The sequence below is a fragment of the Taurulus bubalis genome, assembly GCF_910589615.1.
Source record: "Taurulus bubalis genome assembly, chromosome: 3".
Classification (NCBI taxonomy): domain Eukaryota; kingdom Metazoa; phylum Chordata; class Actinopteri; order Perciformes; family Cottidae; genus Taurulus; species Taurulus bubalis.
The window spans coordinates 20,353,843-20,374,839 of record NC_136591.1 but is presented as its reverse complement, the minus strand read 5'-3'; the positions used below and the strand labels follow the sequence as shown (position 1 = coordinate 20,374,839).

At 44.0% G+C, this 20,997-nt stretch overlaps 2 protein-coding genes across 2 annotated transcripts; both read right to left on the bottom strand.

Moving 5' to 3' along the window:
- Positions 1–209: 209 nt before the first annotated feature.
- Positions 210–6,192, bottom strand: clic5b (chloride intracellular channel 5b; the record flags this gene model as incomplete). The annotated part of the gene is made up of 6 exons (XM_079215301.1): positions 210–374; positions 864–1,045; positions 1,286–1,392; positions 1,994–2,119; positions 2,209–2,318; positions 6,142–6,192. The coding sequence occupies 6 exons, from the start codon at positions 6,190–6,192 to the stop codon at positions 210–212; spliced, it is 741 nt and encodes a 246-aa protein (XP_079071427.1).
- A 9,380-nt stretch (positions 6,193–15,572) lies between these two features.
- enpp5 (ectonucleotide pyrophosphatase/phosphodiesterase 5) lies at positions 15,573–18,382 on the bottom strand (the record flags this gene model as incomplete). The annotated part of the gene is made up of 3 exons (XM_079215299.1): positions 15,573–16,012; positions 17,158–17,334; positions 17,509–18,382. 3 exons carry the CDS (start codon positions 18,380–18,382, stop codon positions 15,573–15,575), a joined length of 1,491 nt encoding a protein of 496 aa, XP_079071425.1.
- Positions 18,383–20,997: the final 2,615 nt, after the last annotated feature.

Here is a 20,997-nt window from a genome sequence, read left to right as displayed (position 1 = left end):
CCAGCAGCTTGTATTTTTTTTTGCAAACTACATTAAACGTGCCGTGTAGAGCCGTAAAGGCCCGAAAACGTCTGACACGACCCAAAAAAACATTCCTGGTTCCTGGAAATGCCACTGAAGAAGACTCAAAAGGGACAGTCACATGTGTGTGTATATTTTGTGTGTGCTGTATCACTAGTTTATCTTCGAGTTCGAGCCCGCTTGGCGAGCTACTTGGCCAACCTCCTCGCCACGTCCTTGTAGGCGGTCTCGATCTCGCCGTCGGCGGCGCAGGTGTTGGTGAACTCGTCGCGCGTGTAGGCGTTCTTCAGATACCGCCACACGCCCGACATGTCGGAGGGGATGTCGTAGTTGCGGTACTTCTTAGCGACGACCTGGGAGAGGAAGGACAAAAGCTGGAACTCATCGGGGACAAACTGGATTGTAATTTTTATTTGTCAGACATTTAAAATCCTTTAGTTTTATAACCGTACCATCCGATTTTGTGCAATGCTAAATGGGGAGTAAATTACTTTCAAATTATTAGGAATGCCGTGTTTTAATTGTTTACCTTAAAATAGCCACAAACATGAGTACTTGATGTGCAAGATAATATTAATCAAATACTAATTTTCTCGATGTTTATAAAGGAACAGTGTTGGCAGAAATGGAATATAATATTAACAAGCTTTTCTTTTTATTTATTTATTTTTTATTAAAAAAAAAAAAAAATCTTTAAAATTAGTGGTTTAAGTCTCTATACGGAGAATGTGCTCTCAGAGTTGGTTTCTACGGCAGCCCAGAACGGACAAACCAAACACTGGCTCTGACACACTGCACCTTTAAAACGAGCCACCTGACATCCCAGACCCTCCCGTCTCTACCTTGACGATGTGCAGTTTGGGCAGCAGATTGCAGTCTGCGAGGGTGAGCTCGCCGCCGTCGAGGAAGCATCGGTTGGAGCCCTTCTCCTCCTCCATGCTGTCGGCATCGATCTCATCCGGCAAGGTGCTATTCAGGTAGTCGTCCAGCTTCTTCAGGGCCTTGGTCAAGCCTTTCTCCAGGACTGAGCACACAAGTCACACACACACACATTAAAGCACAATACTGCTGCAAGGTAAAAGTGTGTGTGTGGTGACAATCTCACTAGATGGCAGCACAGCAAAATAAAGCAAGTCTCAAACACTGGACTCTGCTACTACCTAGTGGATGAACTTAATAACAGCTGTCATATATATATATATATTCCTTTTTTTCTGTTGCGTGTGACTATGTGAGTGTGAATGGCACAAAACGAGCGGCCCACCGGCGTTGCCCTCTGGTTTGGTGTTCTTGATGTAGGCTGAGAACTTGGCGAAGATGTCGTTTCCAGCTGTGTTCGACTCCCTCTGCTTGGCGGCTAGTTTGGGATACCTGAGCAGACGGGGGAGACGCAGTCAGAGACGCAGGCAGACCGAAACCATCTGGATGGCATTAACACCTGGACTGGAGCTCAGCTCAGACTATAAGCATGTTACACACTCACACCGAGTTGGCCGGCCGCCCCTCAAGCGCTCTCACACTCAGCTCCATTTATAATGCAAGAAACTTTACAGGCAGTAAAAGAAAGATTAAGTTGATCTGACGGTTTTCTCAGGCAACTACTGGCTCGGATTTATTTCTCGCTTTTTTCTTCTTCTTCTTCTTGGGAATGAAAATACCATACATAAATAAATCTAGATTTTTCAAAAAATGTCACACAACAACTTGCAGCACAATAAATTGTATACAGTTACAAGTGTGTGTGTCTGAGACACACGCACACGCACTCATTCATAAAAGATTTACAGCGGCCATAAACAACAAACAGCCATATCATTTGACGAATGCGGCACAAATTTTGCTTTTATTGAGCGTAAAGCGTTTCCTGTCCTTTCAGCAGTGTCGCTGAGGTGAAATAAAATCAGCGTGTGTGCAAGTCGGCGATACCATAAAAAAAAAACTACGTGCTGTTAAAACCATCCAGCTGAATTACTTTGGAGGACAGAGCGTTTCCTCCAGGAACTCCTCGATCTTGTTGATATCGGTCTTGACTTCTCCGTCGAAGGTCAGGAAAGGAGGGTGTGTCCCCGGTGCCAGGTTGTGCAGATCTGCCGGCTTCCTGCAGAGGGACACAGAGGTAGAAAAAGGAGGTGTTGGGTTTGTGGGTGTTGGGTTGGGGGTGTCTCCATTAGTCCCAACCGTGCTGACCTTTTGAGGTCGACGGTGGTGACGTTGAACACGACTCCTTTGAGCCAGAGGATCATGAAGAGGCGCTGAGAGAAGGGACAGTTGCCAATGCTTTCCCCGTCGTTGCCGGCCTGCACACAGAAAATACAGAAGAAGAAAACACGTCAGACAAGTCACGCAGAGTGGAAACACAGACAAAGAGCTGAGTCGGCACATTTCAACATTGGAGCTGCGTTGATTTTGGTGAATAATCGATTGGAAAAATAATCTATCTGAAGGTGCCAGGCTCTAAAATGTGCCTTACATCGCAGGAAATGGATTCTCTTTGGTTTTGGGAGTGTTGGTTGGACAAAACAAGACATCTGATGACAAGGAAATTGATTTACTCTGGAAACTAATCATCAAATGACTCGAGTCATACTACAGCAGCTTTGGGTCGTTGGGCTCAAGGTTGACAACCTTGCTGCTAACTATTAAATACATATTGGAGTTAGCTGACTGATATCTTTGACTCTTATTTGACTAGTAAGGTCGTTCCGGGAAAATACGACGCAAACACACATAAATACGTCACCCTTACATCCCTGATACGTCAAACCAAAAGTACACTCAGTATTATTTCACACATATGGCAGGTAGACTGCTGTAGTACTTGAGATCTGTCTTGGTCTCAAGATCACTTTACGAAGGTCTCGGACTTTAACCTGTAATCTCAAGTATTATGCAGTGTGGGACTCTCACCGTTCTGGCCTTGGTCTAGGTCTTGACTTGGTCTCGCCCTGCCCTGGTCTAGGTTCTGACTTGGTTTCACCCTGCCTGCCCTGCCTGGGTCTTGACTTGGTCTCACCCTGCCCTGGTCTAGGTCTTGACTTGGGCCCAATCTCAATCTCCACCCTTACAGAATCACGGACTTTGAGGCGCGCTCCCGCGAAGTCCTTGAGGGTTTAGGGCTGTTCCACTGTCACATCGTCGAGTGCTTGAGGGCTCTCTGGCAGACATTTTGAGCCCTTTATGATCCCTTTCCGTAAGTCATGCTGACTTTGCCTAATGGAATTACTCACAGTTCATTGCAATGTGACGTTAAACACGCAGTTCCTAATGGAAGCATGAAGATGTAAAAAAAAAAAAAGGTAAACAAAGAGACACGTGGGCGTTCAGCCCGATAAAATACATTTACACTACAACATTACGGATTACAGATGGAACATAAAAACACATGAAATCAGAGGAATGCAAGCAGAAAATATATATAATAATATTTTTTTCACATTCATCAAACATTTCGTTTTGACAAAAACGAGTAAATAGATTATTTAAAATGACGTTCAAATCAGTGAATAAAAAGTATTCTAAAGAAAATATAGTCACGTGATATGTTGCAGCAAAGTGCTGTAATATTCACACCAGTTCAAGCCCTCACAGCCTCTCACACTCAGCCACTTAGCATCTGACATCAGTAAGTCCCTGAGGGTTCAGGGTTTGAGGGTTCAAGGGGGACATTGAGATTGGGCCTCGGTCTCACCCTGCCCTGCCTGGGTCTTGACTTGGTCTCGCCCTGCCCTTCATGTGTGGACACACAGCAGAGCAGCAGCCTGACACCTGACCCACATGGTCCACCTGAATTATACATAGTGATTCCATCACCTGGTTCACTGGCCGGCGGGGCGCAGACTGCAGGGTCAGACCTGAGGCCCTGCAGTCACCGATAGGTCCACAACACGCAGCACAATAAGTGCAATGACCTCAAGGTCAACAGAGAAAGTTTCCTTCGTTTAATACCATCAATGATTCGTAAACTAAACTATTCAAGAAACAAGATGAATTCATGTACATGCAGAGCTGTAAATTATATATTGGAGATGGTTAACAACACAAATGACATTAAATGATTGACTTGGTAGCAGCACCAACGATAGAAGATAAACAACTGAATTTTTGTTTGCCATTCAGTCCACGTGCAGCTGAAGCCGCTCCTCGCAAACACCAGAAAACACAGCTGTCGGCCTAAAAGTTGCTGAGCCGACTGTATGCACAGCGGCCATTGATGCCCTGCGCTAGGCCATGCAGCCTAGCGGTAACACAATACGAGCCGCTGATAATGGCCAATCAACATCTAGAACACGGGGAACAAAAGCTCACACACTCACCCTCTCTTTCTCTCTCTCTCACTCACTCACTCACTCACTCACTCACTCACTCACTCACTCACTCACTCACTCACTCACACACACACACACACACACACACACACACACACACACACACACACACACACACACACACACACACACACACACACACACACACACACACAGGGCCCATGGGCACCTAGTGCACACATGTATATGTATACTTCACTGTACCTGGGTTAGGGTGTTAGAGCATCTTGCCATTTTTCTTTTCTCAAGTGCTTTATGAATGCTATTAAAACACGTTTTTATTTTTGTTTTATTTAACAGAACTTTATTGTACAATTTGCACAATAAGTGCCATGCATTAAACAGGGTGGCACTGCAGAAATAAATGACACATTGAGGTCTTTCAGCTACTTTGATGACTAAAGAAGGCAAAATGTACGAGTGTTTTTACGGTATTTCAGTCTTATACTTCCACAAGGTTTGGGGACTGAAGAAGACAAAGTAGAATGAGAAAGGTCAAAATGGTAGCAGCAGAGGACGAGGTATACCCCGACTATTAGTCAAGCCCCATCCAAAAAAAAATGCTGGATCACATGATGCAACCAATCTTCTTTCATTGGATAACCCAGATATCTTGCGTCGTTATATTTTGGTCCAGTGAAAGTTTAAATTGTATGCAGCAGCGGTCATTTAAGGAGGTGCAACCATGTAGTATAGTGCTCTGTCCATGCAGGGCACATCTCAGATGGCAGCATGAGGGGGGATTCATATCTGGGCTTTAGCTAAGGAAACCACATACAAGGTCTGTATCAGACTTTTGAGGCCAGCACACCTCACATATATAGCCAAGCATGAGTCTATACCAGTGGTTCTCAAACTTGTTTTGTCACGCCCCACTTTGGAGGAAGAAAAATGTTCATGCCCCACTGCCCCAACAAAATTGTAACAAAATGATCCATGCTGAATTTTTATTGAAATACCTTTTTGTGACTCCTCCCCTCCATCCGTGCTTTTTCAAATAATTTAATGAGTGCAGATGTGTGTGAGCCATAGTACCCACAGTTTGAGAACCATTGGTCTATAGCAAGAGTAGCAGCTTTACATTTTTGCCAAAATGTAAAAAAAAAAAATAATAATCATGTAGTTACAGTGTTTTAAGAGTGTGATGAAACAACATTGTTAATGGCAATGAAGCCGAGTGTCGGTCGGCTTCCAGTTACCCGGCCGACCGCTTTCCCAGGAGGTGGATTGTCAGAAAGCGGCCTACACACCAGCTAATTGGGTCAGTGCATCCAGGCGGTGAGCTCCTCCACCTGCTTCCCTCCTCCTCATCTGCCTCAGGTAGGTTTCTTATCTGCCTCTAACATTTCCCACCGGGCCTCAAGTGCATCTTGTTGTGGAGAACCAAACAGCACTGTCATGTTTGCTCTATTTCAGGAGATAATCTGGAGCATCTATTGATCAGCGACAGAAATAAATAAAATTAAATGTCAGGGATACTTGAATATACGAGAGCAGAGTGGTTTAATTATTTGATTGTGAGCCATGCACTGCCAGTGAATTTCCTTTTTCAAAGGTCTGACTGCCTTTTAATGTGTAATATGGAGCAACGGCCCACCATCAGCGAGCAGCTTTAGTATCACTGTCACAACAACCCTGGGTCAACATGGAGCAGTGTGCCACTGTAACTCTACCTCCACTATTGAGTTACACAAGCTTTCCACCACACGCAGTGCTGCACTGGAGTCCTGCTCATATACTGTCTCTATATATTTCATTAAAACTTCACATAGCCACAGTTGAGTCTCCGTCTTACCTTCACAAACAGCTCGATATCAGGCTCTCTGTCTTGACTGTTTGTGGACATGATGCCTGCTTTTGGCTCTGTCCTTGAGTCTTTTCTATTTTATTTTAACTACAGTCCTTTGCTTGTCATTGATAAGGTCTACATTCTCCAGAAAAATAATTAAGAAAAAAAAAAGAAGATATATTCTGTGAGATTATCTCCGCTGCCAAGGGGATCCTGTAAGAAGCCGTGCTTGTTTCCTCGTCCCTGATTGGATGACCTCCACCACCTTTTGGGTCCGGCGAGGGTCGTCTTCCTTTGTGGTGTCCGGTCCAGGTGGCAGGTGGCGCCCCGTGCTCTGATTTAGACACAGATGGAGAGCAGAGCTACTGCTCACTGACACAAAGTGGAGAACAGGTGTCAGTCTATAGCCCGGGGGGGTGGAGCCCCATCCCGCTCTTCCCACCGCTGCAACCAAACTCCCCTCTAACACACACACACACACACACACGCACACACACGCACACACACACACACACACACACACACACACACACACACACACACACACACCTCTCCTGTCTGTCTGTCTTGTCTCTCCTAAACTGGTCGCCTCACTTTCTTATTTTTCTTTAGCGTCTTTGCTTTTCGTGGTCAGATCCGGCCATATCTCAAACATCAAATATAACATGCAAAAGCTTCTATTTTTTCATATTAAATGAATGTTCACACATTGGGCTGATTGAGGCAGGTTATATTTGACCATCAGGAGGAGACCCGGAGAGGATTCCTCTGTGAATTATTGACGCTTGTCTTTGGTTTTAAGGCCAGAATTGCCGTTCATTTTACGCAAAAGGGCCAAAGTAGGGCAACACAAATAAATAAAGCTAAAATCTTCATCAGCACACATGGGCGCAGTGTTTATGAGAGATTTACCCAGAAACAAAATCTCTCATCATCTGCGAATTTGAAAGTCAGATGAAAGAATAGAAAGAGAGAGAGAGAGAAAGAGAGAGAGAGAGAGAGCGGTTTCAACTGGGTTTCTTTTTTATTCTATTTATAGAGCAGCCCCCTCTACTGGCTGACGTGCCGACATGCAGCACAAACCAATTACTGAGCCGCTAGGAGGAGATCATTATCAGTGTTTATGTTGAGTGCTTTCTAAATGTGTTATTTGAAGAGGTCTTAATCAAAGTTGGGTCTCAATAGGCCTCACAGAACCCACTTAATGAAAATAATACACGATACCGATGATGTCTTCAGATTCAGAATTTGGCATCAATGAAAAGAAAACCTTTTACCCATGTGTACAACTGCATCTTTGGAGTTTTTAAAGAAGCTCTTTTGCACACTTGATATGACACTGACTTTAGCTGATTTAATGTTCAAAACAATAGTTTGACATTTGGGGAAAATATCAAAACATTGCCCCGTCAATCTACACTCAATATCCCAAAATGACAAAGTGAACACAGGGTTTTAAACCTGACTCTGGTGCCTCAGCACCGGGGCCTCCCACGTCTCTCGCTCTTCCCTTTGAGACGTTCCTACAGGTCGACTGGACGCCTGGTTCTGGTCTCACAGCAGACATCAGAGCAAAAATAAAAGCCACGACCTGCATTCAGAGCTCAGAGACAATGATTGTACAGAGGCACAAATCTGATGGAGGCTACACAAAATAATATCTGAAAAAAGTGTCTCATGATACTGTAATGGAAGAAGTTTGAAACAACGAGGTCTCTCATCGCCTGAGCAAATCCATCGCCTTCCAACGGGACAACGACCTCAAGCATGGAGCCGAGACGAAGCAGGAGTTACTTTCTGTAAAATGTCCTTTTGAGTGGCCCCGACAGAGCGCTGCATGGGCTTGAACTCAATCCAAGATCTCTGGAGTTTCCTGGAAAGGTCTGTTCCCCATCCAACCTGACGAAGCAGAAAATCCCCAAATGCAAGGCTCTGGTCATAAACCAAGACGACTCGAAGCCTCTGGATAAAATGTGATATTTCTTTTAAATTTAGTTTAAAAAAAATACATACTATTTTGGCATTAGGTTGTGTCTCCACAATTGCAACAAAATGTGAAAAAGGATGCAAGTGTGTGTGAACACTTGTTGAATGCACAGTGTGGTCTATAAATGCACAGCTGCAGCCAGCATCCAAATAGCTTAGCTTAGCATAATGACAGCGGGAAAGCTAAGAGCTAACCTGGCTCTGTCCAAAGGCCAAGAAGAAGTGTGGCACATAACTCCTTGTAAAACTACAACTTTTTGGTCCCACATTTCTGAAATCTCACAGACTGGTAAGATGTAACAGACATGAAACAAACCGTTACATTTTTTAAACAGAAAGAACAAACTGCATCATGTAAACGAAATGAATGGTGAGACATTGTTGGTAATACGTATTTTTCTTTCTTGCTGTCGGTTTGATGAGAAGGTCGCTTACCCTCATATTAATGACTATCCATGGGTTAATCATTGAGCTTTCACGGTGCTTTAGGGGCATTTTGTTAACAGCGCTAGCAGTTTCCCCCCTTTTCCAGTCTTTGTGCTAAGCTAAGATGGCTGTACACTCACCATACAGATATGACAGTGATATCAATCATGTCAACTCAAGAGTGTGAACCAAAATATCTAAATCCGTGATGATCATAAAACCATTAAGGGTTTAAGAAGAAACGTCCTTGGTTTTTTGTGTCCTCTCGAGACAAAAGGAAGCTCAATCACTGACTTGTCGGGCTAATCATTCACCTGAACATCAAACAGTAACCAGCATGTTGTATCTTTCCAGAGCTGAGGTGGAGGGGAGTGTTTGAACTCTCCGACAGCCCAACCATCTCATCACTATCATACCGTCTGCGGTCCATAAAATGTAACATTGTCTTAATAGTGACGACAAACCCAAGTAATACGATGACATGGCTGTACAAACTTTCAGTGGCTGCATCAGCATCTTCCACGGTGGCGTTATCTCAAGTGGAGTTGTTATCATACTGTATCAGAATATTACAAAGATTAAAAAACGCTCATAAGTGGTTGTAGCGATAGCCTTTTCTGCAGCAGAGGAGCCACGCCGGGTTTCAGCATCGACAAACGACGAACCACCAACACCCTCCCTGTTTTTATAGCATAGCTTGCTTCGGTTTATGGCGACTGCTGGAGATTATACTGTTGGGAAATCCGCCCACGGGTTGGACAGGGTGGACGGTGGGGTGGTACGCGGGGAAGTGTTGTCACCTCCGTGCTGAACTATGGTCCGTTTATCGTAATCGTCATGTAACTACATCCAGATAGCACACCTCTAATCCCAAATGCCACCGATGTTTCTCAAGAAAACGGGTGAAGATATGATGTTCATGAAACGTTGGATTTGCCAAGGCTAAAGGCTAATACTGATATAATGCAAAGAGGGGTTTTTACGATTTAGCGCAAGCTATGGAGGTCGTTTCCTCTTACGAGGCCTTTTGTTGAGCTCCTTAAACCCTGCCCACTGAACCTCAATCTCTGTTGCCCAATCAGCAAAGTGACCCCTGCGGGTGCTGATAGGAGCTCACAGCTCCCAGACCAGCTCTATCAGAGAGGCAGAAAAAGCACACAGTGGGATTTGCTCAGACTTGGAGTTCACCTCCTGGTTTCTATGGTTTCTAAAGGAGTTAATTATTACAGCAGGCTGCCTGCAGGTTAAAGTCACCGACAAAGCTTCTGACACAAGAGATCCCTGCTTCTGACATTTCTTACTAAAAACAACACTGTCATATATATAGTTTTAAATGTATTTAATACTGCAATATTGGTTTAGTACATGTGTTTCTCATAACTTGCTTTGAAAAGTCTGATTTAAAAACCTCTGAAGTCAGACTGTATATGACATCATCCGTACGTCACTCATTGGTTGGCGGAGAAACACTTTTGAAACTTTGGGTTGGAGCACCTCGGCTGTCGCCATCTTGTTTGTTTTTTTGCAACCAGAAGTAACACGGTGTAGCTACGAGGCGACCCACAAACGTTACAATTATCTTTCATGAACTGAAAACGCACTGTGAACTGGATAACGGGACATACACTGTTATAGCCACCTGTCAATCACCTTGTAACCCCGCCCCTAAAGCATACCCTGCTTTATGTTCTGTTTGACTCTAAATTACCATGATTTACTAAATGAACATCATGCTGTATTGAAGAAGACTTGAAACTAGAGATTTTAGGCGTCGCCATCTTGTTTTTTCTTTTAACTGATGAACTGAAGTGACCGTAGAGATGCTGTATATGTCTCTGGTAGTAGGAGCCACCTGTCTGTCACAGTAGCCTAAAGCATACGGGGTAAGGATCACAATTTGACTTTAAATGGACCATAATCTACTAAATGAACATCATGCTGTATTGAAGAACACTTGAAACTAGAGATTGAGACATGAACTCATGTTTACAATGTTTACTGAGGGAATAAATCAAGAGAGAAGTAGAGTAATTTTATATAGACGTCTAAACAACCAGAGGAGTCGCCCCTGGTGGACAGGAGAGAGACTGCAGGTTTGAGGCATATCCCCATTAGCTTCACTTCACAGAACTGGAGGTCACCTTCTAGTTAGCCTTCAACAGTAAACCATGTGTACACTGGTTATAAATAAGTTGATACGACTCTATTTCAAGCTCTTTACATAGAAGTTAGCCTCCTTTTTTATAGCGCTTCTTCTCTTCTCCCAACATCATTAGTTCTGATCTGTTTTAAATATTTCTGCTTCACGTTAGTTATTACTGTATGATTTTTGTGAAATTCCTTTTGCATATCAGTCACTGTTCCAGATTACTTTATGTGATCATCATCACGTTGTGACCTCAGACGCTAATGTGGCGATTAGTCATATTTATGGTCAGACGAACGTGCCACTTTTGGACGGTGTCACTCATATGAACTAATCTTTGATATGCAACAGAAGCAATCAGATGTTGTAATAAGCTATAAGTACGATTTACTACACTGCATTTGATAAGTATTAAGATTAATAATAAAATAAATCAATACATTAAACAATAATAATAGTAATACAAATACATCAATTATGATTAATTATTATAGGTCAAGATAAGACTTTATTGATCCCAGACATAAAGTCACAAGCAGCATAAAGTAATTAAAAGGACCTCCACCTTCTACACAGTGATGAGCCATTATGCGACATGGGAACTTTTACTTTTGGTATTTGAGTGGATCATGAGGCTAAAATGTTGAAGAAAGATTTTGAATGTTGCACTTGTGGTCCAACCATAACACTTAAGAATACATCAGGAGCCGTTCAAGTGGATAAAAATGAGGGATTCACACGCAATATGCCTCCAAGGAACTTTTTGGACAAATGGGAGCAACATAGAGCTGAGTTCATCAGGGGGAAACTAACTTTGCGGCAGCTGCGTTTGTCTGCTGCCTCGTGCTGAGCGTATAACCCCTGGTTGCATGGTCCGGGTGGAGCCTGCACAGAGGGGCTTCATGCGCGTGACTTACCTTGACGAACAGGGAGATGTCCGGCTGCTCGGGACCATCTGGCGCAGCGCTGCTCTCATCGAGCGTGACGTTCTCCAGAGTCTTCAGGCTGTAGTCGACGGACTCCTCCTTCGGCGCGGCGTCGCTGCTGGAGAGGGTGAACGCCATCAGCATCCCATCACGTCCCGCTTCGTCCTCATCTTCTTCCCGCAGCCTCGGCTGGACCGGCGGGTCGTCGCACGGGTCTCCCGGTGACGCGGAGCATGCCGAGGAGGCCGACGAGCGCCTGGATCCGCTGCGCGCATCCTCCACCTCCACCTCTACGCTCACCTGTGCCACTTCCTCTGCTTTAACCTCTTCCTCTGCTTTAACCACTTCCTCGACTTTAACCTCTTCCTCAGCTTTGGCCTCCTCGTCTTCGTCGCTGGATGAGGAGGACGAGGAGCTGCTTCGCTGGTCCTGGTCCCTGGTGTCCATGTAGTCCGGCGAGCTGCGCATTCCCTCCGCCGCGGCGTGGACCTGCACCTCGCTGTACAGCGGCTCCTTCGCCTCACCGGAGTGCTCGTGCGCGGGCGCTCGGTCGGGGCTGCCCGCTCCATCGCGGCGCTCCTCGTGCGCGCGTCCATCATCCAGTGTGTCATAGACGTTGTCCATGTTTCGTTTTTTGGGGGGCTTTGGGGATGTTTTTTTTCTTTTTCTGGCGGACCTGGAGGGTTGAGCGTGCTGAGGTGCTGGCACACAGTCGCGTCTGCCTCTGCCTGACTGAGCGTCCGGGCAAATTCCAGCGATAACTCACGTAGACCTTTGACCCCTGCGAGTTAACAAGTGATTCATGCAAAAGCCAAGGCCTTCAAGGGCACATTGGCAAGTGAAGACACATCAGCTCAAATAAACACCTCCCGAGTACAAGGAACAGATTGATATATTTGTTACTCTTAATCTACTCCGAATTGGAACAATTTATAATCGTCACTATTTATATTTTCAATTTTGTTAAGGTACTTCAAGCTACCAGAAGTATCTTAATTAATGTGTAATTAATCACATCCAAATATTTGAAAGGACTAGTTCACTTTAATGGAAGCAAGACACAAGTTTGGTTCATTGGTACAATTTAAATTTTATGCGCTAATAATATTTCTAAAGGGACTGTACGGAAATCATTAGAGGGGGAGAACATGGTCAAAATATATGAAGTTATTTATTTTTTATTCTTGCTGAAGGGAGGATAGTGTCATAATTTAAGATTTAGATTTAATGTTTTAATATATATTGAATGTGTGCCGTTTATTAATTCATAAATACCCATTTAATTAGAAGTGTTAACAGACAACTGCTATATTCAGCATTATGTTAAAAGTCCACCTCTCATGTAATTATTTTCTCAAACAAAAAGGTTTCAATTGCGTATATCATTATTCTAACATTCTTTCTGCTTTGTCTTTTTCAGTTATTGATAATTAAATGAACTGTACGAATTCAGTCATGTTCATGCCACATAATTAGTGCAATTTTTTTACATGCTTTTTTCAGCCTTCTGAAGCAGATATTTTAAACTTTTTGGCCTCTTTTCTGTGAATCTGTGAGAGGAAAGTGATGAAAACACAAATGGTCTGCACTAGGAACATGCGCAAAGGCCATGGTATCACACACACACACACACACACACACACACAAAATTCAATACAAATTGCTCAGTTTCACATAGGTCTTTAATTGTATCAACATGGCAAAGATAGTTAATTTGTAAATCATATTAATTTTAAACCCAAGTTAATAATCAACTGAGATAAACCAGAACGAACAATTTGTTCTTTTCCAACAATTTCAAATTCATTGTTTATTTCTCTGTCAACAAGAAGAAGAAGAAAAAAATCCACATAAATGCTTTCAATTTCTGAATTTAAATTTTGTAAACAGTCTATATCACAGTGATTTCTGTCATCTTTTGGGGGGGGGGCACAAGTATTAATCAATGCATCTAAAAGCACAAGCAGAAGAAAAAAAACAATTTCCGAACAAAATATTAGAAGAATTGTATTAACTGATTCTAATTGGTGCAAGAGGCACCTCATTTTTTTTTCATAATTTCAAATAGCAACTACCAACAAGAAGTGCAAGTTAAACATGACCTCATCCAGCTACTCACTGCCCCTTCATTCTGTGTCATGTCGATCCTGTAGTGCAAATCAGGGGAACAGTTCCTGCAAGTCATGCCGAAATATTCTCCTCGACCGAGCAACAACTAAACCCTTTAAATCCCGATATGAAGAAATACTGACCCACAGCAATTGCACTTCACATTTCACTAACAAATAACAAAGAGGGTTGAACACGGTCATCTACACAGAAAAATGTCCTCCAAACATAACTTCTACAGAAAAGAAAGAAAAAAAAAGACTTGACGCACAAACGATTGCACATTTAGAAAAATGCTCTCCGTCAGGTTAAGAAGGCAAATGGCGACTCACGACTAAAGGGCAAAGGTCGTGATGGGACTATACCTACGCGTATGAGCGGCTGCCTGGCACACTGAAGGACTCTTTAGTGGAACACCTGCTTCCATGGAACATAAAAAAAATAACACACACCAATCGACCGCCTGACACTTAATTCATTTTAAATACTTTTCCGATTCATCACAGCATTTATATATTTCAAAGTAACTACTAATTCAGTGCTCAGACCACAAGTAGAACAATTGGTACCCCCAAAAAAAAAAAAAAAAATAAAAATAAATCTGAGAAGGCCCCGTTCCGTCGTTCCCCTTATGACACACAAATCCGTTTTGCATGGATTTAAAAAAGCGTCTACTGCCGTCCGAACCGCTTTATACTGCCGGGAAATTAAAAAGGTGTCGATATGCTTCAAACACAGTGTTTGGGTTGCTTCATAGCGTCTGTGAGGCACTTTGTAACGTCCGTTTTGAAAAGTGCTATTTAAATGTATGTATTTTTTAGTTTATTTGGCTCCCCCTCCGGCTCGACAATAACTTTCCAAAAAACGAACACAAGTACGCAGAAGAACTTCAGCTGCAAGATATCGGTTAGCATTCCTCACATGTGCAGCACTATATGCCACCAAGGAAAGACCTTTAATCACTTTCACCAGTGAAGCAACGGATCATAAAACTCACAGATCGAGGAGCACAAAAGAAAAAAGGGAGCAAATCTAACTTTTACAGATCCCTGATTACGTTATTTTTGCCAATCATTGATGATCAATATTGTCAGATACAGTTCCCTTTGTTGTTTCATTATAGCAGCTATTCTACAAGGCTCAAAGCTGTTTCTTTTTTATTTTATTTGCTACGGTCCCAAAAATCATTTTAACGACTTTGAAGTCAGTGAACAGAGCCTGAACGCATCATAATGTACCTGGCAGTACCTTCGTTCATTGGCCACGTTACCGGCTCTTCTGTCGATTCAAACACGGACTGGTTGTTTACAATGTGATGTTGTCAGAGATCGGCAACGACAAAAGCATACATTTGCATATTGTGCCGAAACCCGAGGGGGGATCTGTATCTTCCAAGTTTGTTTCGAGCATGCGGACACCTCCATTTTCTCAAAGTCCCAGCTTTTGGCGAACAAAGGTTCATACGTTCTAGAATCACAGGCCTACAAATCCTACTCTTAACTTTGAAGTCTTACTTATAAAGTGACTATGACTATGACACTGACAAGATGATATTGGGTAAAATGCACAATCAAAGCAAAGCCACTATAAAGCCCATGTAAAAGTGTTTTATCTTGATGAAGCCTGCACCAGAAGCAAACCCTAGGCATTTCCCTCACAATGAAGCAAGCCAGAAGCACATCTTCACGTGATTACACTGGATTCCCTTCATCTCCAACTAACAGAGCAGCACAATGGCATTTAGTCGTGTAAGGGAGGCGTTTGGGTTGGGGGGATGCTTCTGGACAGAGTGGACTACCTTGGGGAGCGATACCTCCTCTTCTTTTACGTTCCCCCCTCTCCGGCTACAGGTGCAGGTCCTCCTGCAGCAAGGGCTGTGACATCTCCCTGCTCCTGTGTTTTAGCGAGGGCAGCTGCTTGAGGGTCACTTGCTTTATGTAGACCACCAGGAAGGCCAGCACCATCACCACGCCGAGGAAGGAACCCACAACGGGCGCGTAGGAGTGGACGTTGCCACGGGGAGGGACGTCGAGCCTGGGCGCGGCACTGGCCCCGGGAGGCTCACTGGCCGTGGACAGAGGCGGCTCCTGGGATAGCATGTCCTGTACGTCTGAGAGGGAGCCGTTGTTCGGCAGCGGGTCGATGGACAGGATGTGGCACATGAGAGGGTAAAGGTCAACGGAGCGCATGGAGGCCTTGAGGTAATTCTGCTGAAAGGCCGGCCCCCGGGCCACAAACACGGGCTGCATGCTGCGCAAGGTGTTGTCGAAGCCGTGGTTCCCAACTGGAGAGAAAAGACAAGAAACAGTTCAAATGTTTGGATAATTATTATTGCATTGCATAATCTATAGATCTCCAGTTTCCACATCCCACAAATCAAAAACCTGCGGCCGAGTTATGGAACCTGGCTCCGCTGTCAGGTGATTTACTGCCGTCACGGTTTGCTACGGCCGACTGGTTTCTGCTCAATCAATCACTGCACAAATGAAAACTAAATCCAAAACACACAAGCACATAGACCTCTGATGAAAGCGTAATCTGAATAACTACTGCTCCTCAAATGTATCGCTGCAATTACAGGATTCACTTAGTCAAATCAATACGGTTTAACGACGCTGCATCATGGTGTTCAACAATCAATCGGGTAGATTTATCCTGCCTTAAAAAGGGACAGTTCACCCCAAAATCCAAAAGGCACACATTTCCTCTTACCTGTAGTGCAATTTATCGCTATATTGTTTTGGTTTGAGTTGCCTAGTTTTTGAGATATTGGCTGTAGAGGTTTCTTATCTCCAAGATAATGGGACTTCATGTCACTCTGCTTGTCCCAAAAAAATTAAATACACTTGAAAAACTGAAACAGTTTCATGTACGGACTATTTTCTGTCAACCATAGTGCCAACGTGATAGTGCGTAAACAATGCAGGATTTTAAATATTTTTCCAAAAATTGCCTTGTTTTTTACGAGGAAGGAAATACATCAAAAGATACTGCATAACGAAAACGCATAACGAAAATGAAAGAACATGAAAACACCAGATGTGAGATGAATTCCTCCATCCTGGTTACTCAGCTGCAGACTCCACCCATAATTTTACTGATTAACAAGCCTTCACCGGGATAGCAGGAACATGAGCTGGCTCCAAGGGAAAGCTCAAAGACAGTTTGAGATCTCTAATCTGAAGAGGGGAAAAAGTATAACAGCACTTGGTGACGGTTGAAGACAAACGTCCACAAAAAAATATTAAAAAACAGACACACTGCTGCCGTCTTAAAGTGAAAACCAAATCATACTTTCTTTGTTAATCACCGCTGGTGAACTACATGAGCTCCTGTGAAGCTATTAATAGAGCAAACTGAAGCTGCTGTTTGAAACAACTGCAAAAAAACACCCCAAAAAATATATAACCAGCATAATGGAACACGTACACATGAAGGGCCCGGTCCTGTTCTGCATGATGGTCCAGCCCTCCTTGGACTCGATGAGGATGGGCATGATCCGGATGTTGTGCTGATAGTGGAAGCGCTCAGGAACGTTCTCCTTCTTGTACACCACCATGTTCGGGTTGGCGCCCACAAGCTTGCCGTAGACCTCGTCCAGCTTCCCTGCGAGACGGAGCACAGGAAAATCATACAGCGCGTTAGCTAGTGAGACCGGAGACGGTGGATTTTGTCCCCTTTTTTAGGACAGACCCAGAGCTTCTCACCAAACAAAGATGTCAAACATTTCATGAACTCCTTGACAGCACTGAATGTGACCAGGCGGTTTTAAAGAGATACCTTCTTTGGGCAGTATCCCCACCACCGGGCTCTTGTCCACCCAGGTGTACAGGTCTCTGCTCACATACTCATCCAGCTCGATGATCTTGTCCCGGGACAGCTGCGCCATGCCGTGGTCACTGGTCACAACAAGGTTCACCTGCTCGTACAGCCCCGCCTTCTTCAGCTCGTTGATGAGGAAGCCGAGCTTCTCGTCGATGTCGGCAATGATCGGGTCCATGAGGGGACTCTGAGGCCCGAACAAGTGTCCGCTCTCGTCCGGCTCCTCCCAGTATAGTACTCCGAAATCCACCGCCTCCTCCTTGGGTGCGGAGAACCACTCTACGATGCGCTCCACTCTGGCTTCAAAGGAGACCGAGGCGTTGTACGGGAGGTACCGATTAGGTAACAGGCCGTGGATCTTCACATCGGACCCCGGCCACATGGCCCCGGCGCTCCGCCCTCCGGCTTTCTGGACGGTCACCCAGAGAGGCACCGCCTCCTCCCACCACACGGGCTCGTACATACTGTCCGTCTCCATGGAGAAAGAACGGTTCATGGCGGGGTCGTACATCTCATTGGCCACGATGCCGTGCGTCTCGGCGTACAGCCCCGTCACCAAGCTGTAGTGGTTGGGGAAGGTTTTCGTGATGTACACGTTCTCCACGTGGTTCACCGACACGCCATTGTCAATGAGGTTGTGGAAGTTGGGCGTCGGGACTCGGTCGATGTAGTCCCAGCGGAAGCCGTCAAAGGACAGGAGCAGCAGCTTGGGCCGGTCCCGCACGCCGGGGCTCCCGTGTTGGTTCAAGCGGTGGAGGGAAACCAGAGGCAGTGTCAGGGCCCACAGGAGAAACAGAGGGCCGCAGCCTCCTCGCAGCAAGCGGCCCAGCATAGTGCAGCGTGTGGCGAGACAACCTGCAAGCAAAGGGAGGTCAGTGAGGTGGAAAAACGAATATATGGACACACCAGGAGGCAACCTCTGGTTCTGCAGAGTGAAGCTGTTGGGGAAGAGTCTAAAAATGTGCGTTCTGTCCACTGACCACCAGGGGGCCACTCCTCTGTTTGTATAGAAGTCTATGGGTCCATCCCAAGTCTCTTAATTGCATCCCTGTTTCCCTCACTTGCGGCGTTTCCTTGCGTCGTAGTTTTAAGAGACATGAGACAGAATCACGTGAAGCGACGTCGGTTTCTGATGACTGCGGCCGACTGACATCTGATCACAGCTGGATCAGCTGTCAGTCGGCTTTAACAGCTGACGGAGTTTGTGTCTGTAAACATGATCAGTGTAACGGAGTTGTTTTCTGGTCCTGACCATTTTTAGCAAACATTACAATAAAAATGCACTTAAAATATTAATAAAAATGATCGTATGTTTTCAGTTGATTTAAATAGTGTTAAACTACTACTTATATTAATAAAGAGACAGCTATCATCACTGTCAGAGTGGAGACGTTTTCTCTGTAGTCTGTTACCTGTTTAACAAACTGCATTGAGTAATTTTATACGTGTGTGGTTTTTATACTGTGCTCTGTGTCCTGCTTATACGTGCAGGATCGATTTCTACCCGCGGAATGAGTCTTATTTATTAATTATTTACGTCGGTATGTTTTGAAATTCTGATTGTGACATCATTATAAAATAACCCACAATATAAATATAGTTTCTCTTCATTACATGTTATAAAAGTGTTTCCTCTCCCCAGCTCTCTCTGATTTTAATTACATACAAGTTCACAAGTACATATAAGTTATTGAGGGAAACAACAGATCAAATATTTTTATAAATGAAGAATGTTGTTTGTGGTCCGTTTGTTGTTCAGACCTACAATTAACATATATTTTAACCAGATGGTGAATAAGAAAACAAATATAATATATAGCTTGAGTTTAATCTGTAATCGTCTTCACTCTGGTATGAAACTCCAGCGTCCAATCAAATACATGATGAACAATGAGGGGGCGTGTCCAGCGTTAAAACACTTCCTGGAAGCTTGCGCTCGTGGGTCCTCGATCATGACTCCTCAGAGCAGAATAAAAGCTTTGGGACAGTGGTCAAGATGGCGAGGCAGAACAACTTCCGGTTCAATCGAGGAGCGAAGAAACGACAATTAAGAGACTTGGGATGCACCCCTTGTTTCTGTGTTAAACCTGCATTCTCTCTCCTGACCACCAGGGGCGACTCCTCTGGTTGTATAGAAGTCTATAGAAAATGATTCTACTTCGCTCTTGATTTATTCCCTAAGTAAATATTGTAAACATGAGTTTATGTATCAATCTCTAGTTTCAAGTCTTCTTCAATACAGCTTGATGTTCATTTAGTAGATTATGGTCCATTTAGAGTCAAATTGTGATCCTTACCCCGTAAGCTTTAGGGCGGGACCACTGTGACAGACAGGTCGCTCCTACTACCAGAGACATATACAGCATCTCTACGTCGCTCCTCCGGAATACTCAGATTCAGTTAAAAGAAAAAACAAGATGGCGATGGCTAAAATGTATGATGGCAAACTCGAGGCCTCAAAAACGGCAGTCCATAAACCAACGGGTGACTATGTCCACAGTCTGTGGGGTACACCTGCTCACATTCTAGAAAATCAGGTTTTTGGGCCCTTTGTTCCAGTTAAGGGAAATTATGAAAAGCATCAAACTACACTGTAGAAAAGCAGTTGACTCAAACACCGGCTCACCTGTTTACATCATTATTTCCTTGATGAATCATTTCCCTATCAAATTTGACATCTCCAAACGTCGCCTTTTATCTGACCCACAGCCCAAAACACAAAGAGTTTCACTGTCATGGAGGACAAAGAAAATACACCCCGTCGTCTCCGGCCGTCGACAGACTCATTGATGATTCATTCAGCAGGACTTCTGACTTTGTGGCGATGGTTTGGGGGAGCTTCTGCCTCCAAACATCATGTCCAACCCCCACCTCCACATTAAAGGCCTATAGTTTTGAAATGATATGTAACATTCAGGGGTCCACATACCTTTTGGTAATTTTGTGTACTTCCTTGTCAACATCCACTCGCTTTGCCAAGCAGAGAAGTCTTTGCAATGTTGATTAAAACCAACATTAAGCCATTTGCAACCAAATACCTTTTCAAATCAAGTGATATTTTTCTTGTTGAATCTGACAAATAATCGATTAGTTGCACAGTAGAAAAGTCATGGCCACTAATTTATAATCAATGACTAATTTAGTGAAGTGCAAGAAATTGACTGGTTTCAGCTTCTCAAATATAACAAAACAACTAGCAGTTGCATTATAATGCACATTGGATATCTTTGGGGTTTGAGCTGTTGGACAAAACCATTTAAAGAAGACACACTGGGAACATTTTAGAGGTTTAATTATTCATCAGTTTCTCAGAAGACTAATGAATTCAGTGAAAATCAGTTTCCGCCCTTCAGTGTCTGAAGTTAGTTGAGACAATTCGGAGCAACAGCTTTTAATAAAGCTCCATCCGAATATAACAAGCGATACCAAGTCCATATTGCTGTTATG